This window comes from Lottia gigantea (assembly GCF_000327385.1).
Source record: "Lottia gigantea unplaced genomic scaffold LOTGIsca_37, whole genome shotgun sequence".
Classification (NCBI taxonomy): Eukaryota; Metazoa; Mollusca; class Gastropoda; family Lottiidae; genus Lottia; species Lottia gigantea.
Window position 1 is genome coordinate 387,816 of NW_008709259.1, and position 11,361 is coordinate 399,176.

The 11,361-nt window shown below is 35.4% G+C and overlaps 1 protein-coding gene across 1 annotated transcript; it reads left to right on the forward strand.

Moving 5' to 3' along the window:
* Positions 1-9,174: 9,174 nt before the first annotated feature.
* Positions 9,175-9,912, forward strand: LOTGIDRAFT_162969 (hypothetical protein; the record flags this gene model as incomplete). The annotated part of the gene is made up of 1 exon (XM_009059030.1): positions 9,175-9,912. One exon carries the CDS (start codon positions 9,175-9,177, stop codon positions 9,910-9,912), a length of 738 nt encoding a protein of 245 aa, XP_009057278.1.
* Positions 9,913-11,361: the final 1,449 nt, after the last annotated feature.

An 11,361-nucleotide genomic window follows, 5' to 3' on the forward strand; every position in this document is an offset into this window, starting at 1 on the left:
GTTGAATCCATTGTTGCCATTTCCTACCAAGTACTAGGTGGGATGCGGTTTCAGCACGGTTAATGATGTACTCATAAAGAAACGTGCTATGTTGAATCCACTGTTGTCATTTCCTACCAAGTACTAGGTGGAATGCAGTTTCAGCATGATTAACGATGTACTCACAAAGAAACGTGCTTTGTTGAATCCACTGTGCTCTTTCCTACCATGTACTAGGTGGAATGCGGTTTCAACACGGTTAATGATGTACTCACAAAGAAACGTGCTATGTTGAATCCACTGTTGTCATTTCCTACCAAGTACTAGGTGGAATGCGGTTTCAGCACGGTTAATGATGTACTCATAAAGAAACGTGCTATGTTGAATCCACTGTTGTCATTTCCTACCAAGTACTAGGTGGAATGCAGTTTCAGCATGATTAATGATGTACTCACAAAGAAACGTGCTTTGTTGAATCCACTGTGCTCTTTCCTACCATGTACTAGGTGGAATGCGGTTTCAATACGGTTAATGATGTACTCACAAAGAAACGTGCTATGTTGAATCCACTGTTGTCATTTCCTACCAAGTACTAAGTGGAATGCGGTTTCAGTACGGTTAATGATGTACTCACAAAGAAACGTGCTATGTTGAATCCACTGTTGCCATTTCCTACCAAATACTAGGTAGAATGCGGTTTAGCACGGTTAATGATGTACTCACAAAAAAACCTGCTTCGACACAAGGGTCACATTAAAATACCTTGATATGTGAAGTATGATTTTATATCCATGCATGGTTAATCATAGAATAAATTTTTCGAGTGAATACTTTAAAAATGATTGATTTATTATGAGGAGGAATATATTTGGCTCTTTGGGGAGGAATGATCTCACTGAGGATGAAATGAATTGGAATGGTTCATAAATAAAAAAAAAATAGAAATTATAATCGTGAGCCCAAATAGGACATGATGAAACAAAAAAATTGTGATAGATATAACATCAATATCGGGTGCCCCCTAAAAAGGATAACACATTTTCATTTCAGTAAAGTCTCAAAGAGAGGACCTTAACATTTTTACCTCATCATTTTACCAAATTACATCTGAACGACTCAGAAAGACCAATCTTTTTTACAATTCCATGTAAAAATATGCCAATGTGGCTGCCATTTTCAAAGCAAACAACAAAATAACACTTTTGCCATGGTAGCATATTCCCTTTCCAGTTTCGTCAAGAGTCATTTCATTCAATTTCTCTCTTTCAGTTCATCTAGCTTTGTCTCAAACATAAATTTTAGTATCAAAATTGTTGATTCATCAGGAAATATTATTCCCCCCTACTGATCATTATCTATTGAGTGTGAAAAACATCTCAGTATTTGATAATTAACAGTGCTGATTAAATTAGGACCATAAACTTGTACAATTGTTCATCTGTAAACATACTGTAGACACATTTGTGTGTCAGTTGCGCTACAAGGCTGCCATTTTTCAGCAGCTGGTATTATAGCGGTGCATTCCTTGAAGGGACCAGGATAATTCTATATAATGTTAGATAAAATCACTTTCCAACTATTTCATCTGTATTCCAAAATCCAAATAAATTCAACAAAATTAATTTCATCCACACAAACGACATATTATCAAATTGGTCTAGTCAGTAGATGCTTATCGTATGACGAATACGGGTATTATTAAGTTTGACGAATGGTTTGACGACAACCAAATATCATTCTAGCCTATATTAAGAACAATAACATAGACATAGTGTTGCACAATAGACGAGGATATCCTCCAGGGCAGCTGAAATTAAAATCATGTTTAGTTTTAACCCAATTTTATACAGCGAATTTACTTTTAATTAATAACATTATATCTGTGACGTACTGAAATATAAACATTTAAAATTAGTGTAGAAGTTATTTCCCTTGAATTCATAAATTTCGCCATTTTGCTTGTGTCGCCTGGGCACTAGACGGCTGATTGTTATGTTTACTGATATAGATTAGCTGCTATTATGTAACTCTATTTTATGCTCTGTCAATGGGTAATCATAATTTTTTGCTCCTTTGGCTTAATCATGGATACCATGACATTTACATACCACCACCACTGGCGCCAGGCCCGTAGCGCAATGTGCCAATGCCAAAGGCCCAAGAGGGTGGCCTCATTTGCACGCTGATCCGATAGACTGATTTCTTCAATTTAGAATTTGTTCGAATTTTGCAAGTTTCTTGCGTGAAGATCGCAACTTACAAACCTGTCGATATATATTGATCAACTGGATTTATCGATTGTCCCGTTTCTTGAACACAGAACGTTATGACAGCTACCATCATAGACTATCAAATCATGACAAATAAATGAGATGATTGCAGTTTTCCTTGGCAATATTCATTCCCAGCCTATTATGAGAGTGTCTATTTGCCACTCGTGGTAACTGTAGCAAGGTCACCACAAGGCTTCGTGTTTATGATAAGTCGTACGTTTTAATATACACAAGTCTGACACAACTTTTGAATGATTTTATAGTTTGAGGCTAGTGTGTCAATGTTATAATGGTGTAAATGATATATAAATTTCAACTAAAGTTTTGTTTTTGTCTTCAGAAAAAAGCAAGCAATGAAATTTGTCGGCCATTATTTAAACGGTGTATAGTTACTTTTATCTCATTCACATATGACCACGTGGTTAAGGCCTAAATTTCATAACATAATTATTTAATATGAGAGTAATAAAAAGAAGCTAAGAAACTAAAGGAACTCAGTTTGTATAAAGGAACTCAGTCTAAAGGAACTCAGTCTATATAAAGAAACTAAAGGAACTCAGTCTGTATAAAGGAACTCAGTCTATATAAAGAAACTAAAGGAACTCAGTCTATATAAAGAAACTAAAGGAACTCAGTCTGTATAAAGGAACTCAGTCTGTATAAAGGAACTCAGTCTGTATAAGGAAACTAAAGGAACTCAGTCTGTATAAAGGAACTCAGTCTATATAAAGAAACTAAAGGAACTCAGTCTATATAAAAAAACTAAAGGAACTCAGTCTAGAAACTAAAGGAATTCAGTCTGTATAAAGGTACTCAGTCTATATAAAGAAACTAAAACTCAGTATGTATAAAAAAAACTAAAGTAAGTCAGTCTATATAAAGAAACAAAAGGAACTCAGTCTATATAAAGAAACTAAAGGAACTCAGTCTATATAAAGAAACAAAAGTAAGTCAGTCTATATAAAGAAACTAAAGGAACTCAGTCTATATAAAGAAACTAAAGGAACTCAGTCTATATAAAGAAACTAAAGGAACTCAGTCTATATAAAGAAACTAAAGGAACTCAGTCTATATAAAGAAACTAAAGGAACTCAGTCTATATAAAGAAACTAAAGGGACTCAGTCAATATAAAGAAACTAAAGGAAGTCAGTCTATATAAAGAAACTAAAGGAAATCAGTCTGTATAAAGGAACTCAGTCTGTATAAAGGAACTCAGTCTATATAAAGAAACTAAAGGAACTCAGTCTATATAAAGAAACTAAAGGAAGTCAGTCTATATAAAGAAACTAAAGGAACTCAGTCTATATAAAGAAACTAAAGGGACTCAGTCTATATAAGGAAACTAAAGGAAGTCAATCTATATAAAGAAACTAAAGGAACTCAGGGCATTTAGAGGACTTTAGAGTTTTAACGGAAAATATGCATTTGAATGTTATGGATGCAGTATGTAGAGTGCAGAGCCAAGATTCCCATTGGCTTTTAGAGATGTCGATTGTTTGACGTTATTGTGACCTAAACAATCGAAATCAAACCATTTGTCTTTATTGTGAATTTTTGAAAAAAAATGTCCAGGTTTGTTTATTGTGACTCCCCTCAATTTAAATGCGGAACCTAGAATTGAAATCTGTTATGGCAGCATATCGCAAAACATTTTTTCCAATCTGCAAGTTTCTAATTGGAATATAATGAAAGAGGGAGGACCGTACTTCCATTGCCTTAAGAAATGTAAGGTTTTCCCGCAGTGTTGTATCTCTGGAATGTATTTTGATACATTATTACTTGTGTCATGTACATGTCCATCCTTATCAGCATGTTCAAAACAAGAAAACATCACTTTCAATACATTCTTATGTTCATTGTACCTGAGACGCATGCGCGAATTACACCCCAGGACCCCATAATACTTCTGATTTCACCGTGATGACGCCTTATTTCTAACCCTCACACCAAATTTACACCTAAGTTCTACCTCATAATATTTACATGGGTGTGCAAAATTCAATTTGGTACCTCTATGGATAGAATAAACCACTCCGTAAACTTTGAATTCCTCTAAGTGTGTACTGAGTTCATCCCATGATGCAAATATGGACCCTATTTTGAATAGGGATTCTAATTCTGCACGTATTGAATTTGACATCGTGGAAATATACTTGATGTTAGAAGTCTTCATTCCCAAGGCAGCTTTTCAGAAGCAGTCAAAATATCAAATAGGTATTTGTATTATTTGTCCTTATTTAAATGAAACTTATTCAAGTAGCAAGACACAAGTCAATCAATGAATGAGTAATTTTCTCAGAGTTCACGTGTTTTATACTTTTGATCAAGAGGCAGGGAACTTTAAGGGAGATAACTGATAACACTAACCGAGTATCACATAGTCATAAATATCTACCTATAGTCACTAAACACTAACTGAATATCACCTATAGTCATTAATATCTATCTAGAGTCACTAAACACTAACCGAGTATCACGTTATATGAAGAGTATTGCATCGCACTACAAAGGATCATGATGGCATACTAAATTTCATAAGGCCCAGTCATTTCTACATGGTTGGTTCATAAACATTACAACGTGTCCTCGAGCTCTAAACTGACCCTGACCTTGGAAATCCTACTTTCGTTTTAGAGTTTGAAAAATCTTGTTTTAAGCCGTTTATTTTATGAAATATTTGTTTGGTCTTCACAATAAAATCTTTCAATTTCATGCCCGAAACATACTATATTCAAACAGACTCATTTTATGCAATTTTAATTTTTACCACGCGTGGCATATAGCCATTTGAATGACTTTTTGCTATTTACCACTCGTGGCAAATATCTCGAACCGCATATTATGGCTTATAGGATCTTATATTATGGCATTATGCTTGGGCATAATCCTGTAAGCGTAGCAACAACATGGCAGGATAGGCATAGTAAAATAGCTGAATCATTTTGACCTACTTTAGAATATAAGAAAATTATGGTACAAGTTACTTCCCTTGAAATTAAAATTTGTAAGGAAATGATTTATTTTTTAAAAGGGGTTGAAGAGGTTTTCGAAACTTGTTATGTGTATCTGGGACACTGATAGCATCAATTTGTACCATTCCAATTTTCATTCCAACGTCTGTGATTCTTGCAATTATACTATGACGTCACTTGAGGGAAACTGCATCTAGATTTTAATAGTAGCTTCCGATAGCTCCCCTCCAGTGACGTCATAAAAAGCGTTAGTTTTTGGTGGAATTGCCAGAACCACAGACCTCTTTACAATCCCTTTAATTTAATGTTCTTCTTTTCCTCTTGGTTCTAAACCAAGACAGCGTTACGCTCTCATCTTATTATTTCTCATTCAACAAATTCTTGATGAACTTTTAGCCTAACAGTGTCATTCTGTTCTCTTGAAAGGCTGCTCAATTCCTTTTCTTGTGTATCACTACTAGGTGCAGAGGAATTTTTCTTTTTCAACTTTTCAGAGGTCTTCCATAGAATTTAAATCATCTTTTCCCAAAATCATGTTTGGCTCTGCATGGTGATGCTGGTGTATTAAAATGCTGATTGCTGAAGTAGACATTGGGTTCTTGTGATTTGTTTTTGGATAGATTCCAGAAACTCCAACATCTCTTCGGAATGAAAGTGGTTTAACTCGTGCTACTTTCATTCTGGTGGTTTACAAATGCTGGTTCCGTAACAATATTGGTTTGTTTCTTGTAAGATCAAGTCTTTTACCATTTAGTTCACCAAATTAAATAATTGAATATTGGCATTTTCTTTTTGTTGTTTCCATTTGTAATTCTTTAGAGATGATATCAACCTTACCAGAACCTCCAACACCACTTCTGAATCATACTGGTAGTGAGAATCAGCCGTTAGTTGGAGCAGCGAGCTGATGTCAACTCTTGCTGCTTCCAAAGTAAGGTCCGCTTCTTCCATCCGCAGTCGTAATGACTCTATAATGGAAGATAGATAGAAACATCTGTATAAATGCAGATAAGTTTTCAGAGGTCGACAATGTGTTGATGAGATTGGCCTGAAATACTCCAACATCTCCTCAGAATCAAACTGGAGGTGCGTACCAGTGAGTTGAAATAGAGAGCTGATCTGATCTCATCTCTTATTACTTCTAAAATTAGGCCCGCTTCTTCCATTCGTAGTCGTAAATAGCCCCATTTACATAGAAGATAGATACAAACTGTATATTTTGAAATTAAAAAAAAAAAATACATTACGGGAGAATATGATAATGAATATTGAATAGGCCTATGACAACTTTTTTTTCACCATTTCTTTCCATTTGCAAAAATAATTTCAAAAATAATTTTAATATTCTTTGAAGCCTTAATGATAAAATTTCCAAAAGAACTCAAAAACTCATCTTGTCTATATAAATAAAGTAATATCAGGAGAATCTGCTAGGATATTTTTTTTCTACTTGATTCCCTTCTCTTATTCTCCATGGCATCAAACTGGTAGTGAGTACCAGCCGTTAGTTATAGCAACGAACAAAAATAGAGGCATTGTTGAAGCAAAGGAATTTCAGAAAATGAATTTGATGTAAGGAAAAATAATGATACCTTTCTTGTGATGTAGTGTCCCTATTCTATCTGAAAATCAAAGTCTAAAACTTCTGGAATGTCAGACAAATTTAGGTTGTTGATAATCTCTGCCAGAATGTCTTCTACCATATTTTTATTTTCTCTTTTTAGTCTATTTTGGTATATACCGTCATGGTTTCAATTTTAATGGGTCCATCGGTAAGATAGTTCGAAAGATCAATTGACGAACATTTGGAAAGTTCAGTTTTGGAAAGTTTAATGATTAACGGCAAGTGGTTATAGGTCGCCTTTGTGTCCCATGGGGCTGATCAATTCCCTTTTCACTACCAGATGATTCTCGTAGACATTAGGTTCCTGTGATGGTGTTTTGGATCGACATAAAAAATTCCAACATCTCTTTCTAATCAAACTAGTACCTGTGGTAAGTGTTACCTCAATTCTGTAGAAAGGTATAAATCGTCTACAACGGAAGAATCATTACTCCCTAACACAACGTTCGATTGCAGGAAAACATGGTCGTTCTGGAGAAACCTGAACCATTCTCTTTCACAATCAATTTGATAGGAAATTACCTACTTCTGGATAGATTTACAAGATAAACAAATAATTCAGAAATGCAAAGCGATTGTTTCAGGGAGTTAATGAAAGGGGATCTTATCTACCATGGACAAGAACATTACTCAGATTTTTATTCCATTTGTAAGCAGTCACCAGACGTTTAGTATAGATGTTAGGGAATTCGTCCTGAAGTTTTTTTATTAAAGCGTTCGACAATCACAGAGGCATTTTTAGCTGTAGAATTGTAGGTGGCAACGAAAGGTATGATTTGATGGTCATGCTGTATATTTAGGCCGTTAGGTACAACTGATTGTAATTGATCTATCCAGAAACATTCCCTTTGCATTTGGTCGTTGTAGATACAGAAACCTTTTCTATGGGGTTAACGAGATCTTCAATGGAATGAGTGTTTGAGTTAGAGTGAGATGACAATAATATTCCCGTTAAGGCACTGGTCTAGGTGATGAAGTAAGAAACAAATACCAAGTGGTTTGAGAATAAGTTTAAGCTGCTTACTCTCAAACTTGGTTAACAAGTGTATATATTCATCGGTTAGACTTACCAGGCGTCATGACTAAAGAATAGAATCTCTATATAAGACATATTCATCAGTTAGACTTACCAGGTGCCACGACTTAAGAATAAAATCTCTTTATAAGACATATCCATTAAATTAAATGTTTCTAGCATATTTCGCAGATTGTTGTCATGCATAGTTTTGAGCACCCTGCCTTAGTTTCCTAGCAGTTATTGAACATATAATAACCATGATGTTGATGTCACGAATGTAAGGTCAGTAAATATTGTGCTGGATCCGTGTGGGACATTAAATTTATAGAATATCCGACAAGGTCGTGATGGTCTTAACATGGTGAAAATTCTCAAAAACTAGCGACCCATCGGTAGGTAAGAGCATCTGTTATGTCTAGCTCTAAACATCCCGATATTTTATCTGTATATCACGTCCAAGGAACGGGTAGGAACAGATTTGTTGTTTTGGTACAGATGGTTACTTCAGAGTGTCTATAATGCAGACTCACGACTCACGACGATCGGGTTTTCCCAAAATCCTGCTTCTTTTCTCGCCCTAACTCAAATCATGACAAGTGATGAACCATTTGAAAATCCCAAACTTTCTTTATACGAACTATACGTAACGGTATCTGTGTATTTACCAGATGTTTCGCATGTTAAAATTACAATTATGTTGATCGGTCAACTCTTTAGAATAATAATAAAACCTGGCTTACACATGCATAATGTATTTTAGAATGAAAGGAGCACCTTCACTATCTATTCCACTAATCATACCTTAGTTCCAGAAACAGGAATTTTTTTTAGCTTACATAATCAGTAATAGCCTAGTGTTCACAACTCATCGTCAAAATTTGAGCCTTAAAGTCCGCGTTTTTGTACTTCTTAGTACTATTAATGCACAAGAAAGACCAAATTCAATTCCAGAAAATGCCGACTGTTCACCTTTAATTACAAAAGGCTAATCTTTACTACATTGTTAATTATTGAATTACAAAAAAGAAAGATAAATAATTTTTTATTTAAAAAAAAAAATAGACTATCAGTCATCAAGATATATTTATTTCTCGAGAATTTATCAGCTTATTATTCAAATTTTTATTATGATAACGCTTCCAGGCTTATCTTTTCCGAGTTAGCTAGGCTAATATTAGCTATATAATGTTTCCTAGTACAAAGCCTTGTCAGTTGGTGAATTCTGTCTACAATTTTTGACTCTCTGACTCGTTTTACTTTATCGGTTGTTTTTGGATTTAACTGAATTCTTTTTTCCTATCGTTAATATGCCAAAGATGTATGTTTTGGTGTTTCTGTGTCTGACCTTGGGAGTGGTTTCCAGAGCTGAAAAGGAGTCTGCTAAGAAAGTGCCAGAATTTGGCAAACCTGATCAGGAAGTTGTATCAACATCCAAGCCAAATCTTACTGATATAGAAGTCATCATGGAGCGTCAAAGACAACTTGAAACGATTCGTATGGCTGGATATTTGACATTGAAAGCCTTAGAAGATACCAAAGTCAGAAGCGAAGAACTGACCGCCATATTGGATGAGCGGGTTCAAACAATCAGAAAACTTCTTAAACGGTTACCTTTCATAGTTGGTTATTTAGTCAACAGAAATCAACTTGGGGTCCATTTGGAGTTACCGATCATGTCCAGAGTATTCTTGATGACGTCAATGGGCACTACTGAGACGATAGATTCAAACTTACCAACCAAATTTGAGTCGTATTTCAAGAAGATGAATGCGTCGAGATCTGCCGCTGAAGTCATGAATTTGAAAGAGTTTGCTCTCAAGGAAATGGAGACATTGACTAGGAAGATAGGAAACAACTACTTAGGGCGAACCATCAACCATGTAGACTCCAGTGTGACTTTTATGCAGTCGGGGTTAAACCAGACAAGAGACATGGTGATAAAATTACCAGATTTGCTGTTGGATGTAATGACTGGTCCATACGATACAGTTTCTGAAGATCGAATTCTGGAGGAATACCATAAATATATTAAAAACTCAGAGTAGGCCAACATAAATATGGAGAAATATGTAATCGCCAACATATTTCGCTTTATCAACTTAGTTCAACTACCCGTAACACTTTCCAGAATACAAATCTAACGTTGGGCTCGTATCAGTATAAAAAGAATATAATCAAAGTCGTCATGACCAGAGAATCACAAAATAGTCCCTGAAATTGGACCATACTCAATTACGTCTTTTAAGTTACTGTAGACGAACCGAACGTTAAAGTTTTCATTCTGAAAGTCCTGATACAACCCATGTTAATAGGGACGAATATAATATGGAAATTTTATAGCACAATCAAGTGAATAGAAACTTTCTTAGATTACTCAATCAATGAACTGAAAAAAAAGTGAAGATATAAAACTGGAAATCATTGATTTTACAAATTAAAGCTTCTTGAAAAAAAAACAATACCGTTTTTCCTCTTTTGGAATTTTGAAAACCTCTTCAGAATCCACAAGAGAGTCTGTGTCTGAAGCACTGATTCAGTTTGAGATCTGTGTCGGAATCACTGGTTCAGTGTGGACTCCTTCTCTGAATCACTGGTTCAGTGGGGAGTCCTTGTCGGAATCATTGGTTCAGTGGGGACTCCTTGTCTGAATCACTGGTTTGGTTGGGGGTCTTTGTCTGAATCACTGGTTCAGTTCGAGATCCGTGTCTGAATCACTGGTTCAGTGGGGAGTCCTTGTCGGAATTACTGGTTCAGCGGGGAGTTCTTTGTCGGAGCCACTGGTTCAGTGGGGAGTTCTTGTCGGAATCACTGGTTCAGTGGAGAGTCATTGCTAGGACTGCAAAGTGTCCCGTTCCGGGGGAGCAGCGGGGAGTCCGTTCACTGGAAAAATCCATGATGAGATTATTGATGCAGTTGGGAGCCCGTCCTGGAAGAGCACTGTCGGGTTTACTTGTTCAGTTGTGTCTGTATCGGGGTTACCGAGTTCGTGTTGGAATTACTGTTGCAATGGGGGATGCCGCGCCTGGATTAACGATGCAGTGAAAAATCCAAAAAACTCTGACGTTTTAATCAATTTGCTGTACTGAGGCAGAATTTTTTTTTTCATTCTTACCACATCATACTTTAAGTAATTATTTATTGTCGGGATATAGAATATTCATATAAGCCTTGAACTTTTATTGATGTCTAATGAATTGAATGGATCTACAGAATAATTTGAGTACATTCAGAACCCATGGGAATAGAGCATTCTGAAAATAAGACAATCAGTATTTTAACACACAAAGAGATGTCAGATGATCGATTTTATTCAACATTCCCTTTAATATTTCATTACGTCAGTGTTAAAGATGGGTGTCCTTATTTTTTAGTGTCAAATTAAGCAAACTTTTTTTTATTAATTGGTGTTTCTTATGAATTATCATGTATTCTTAATCATATCATTATGTTCTTATTGCATATATTTTAGAGTTTGAACCAATCATAAATGGCAA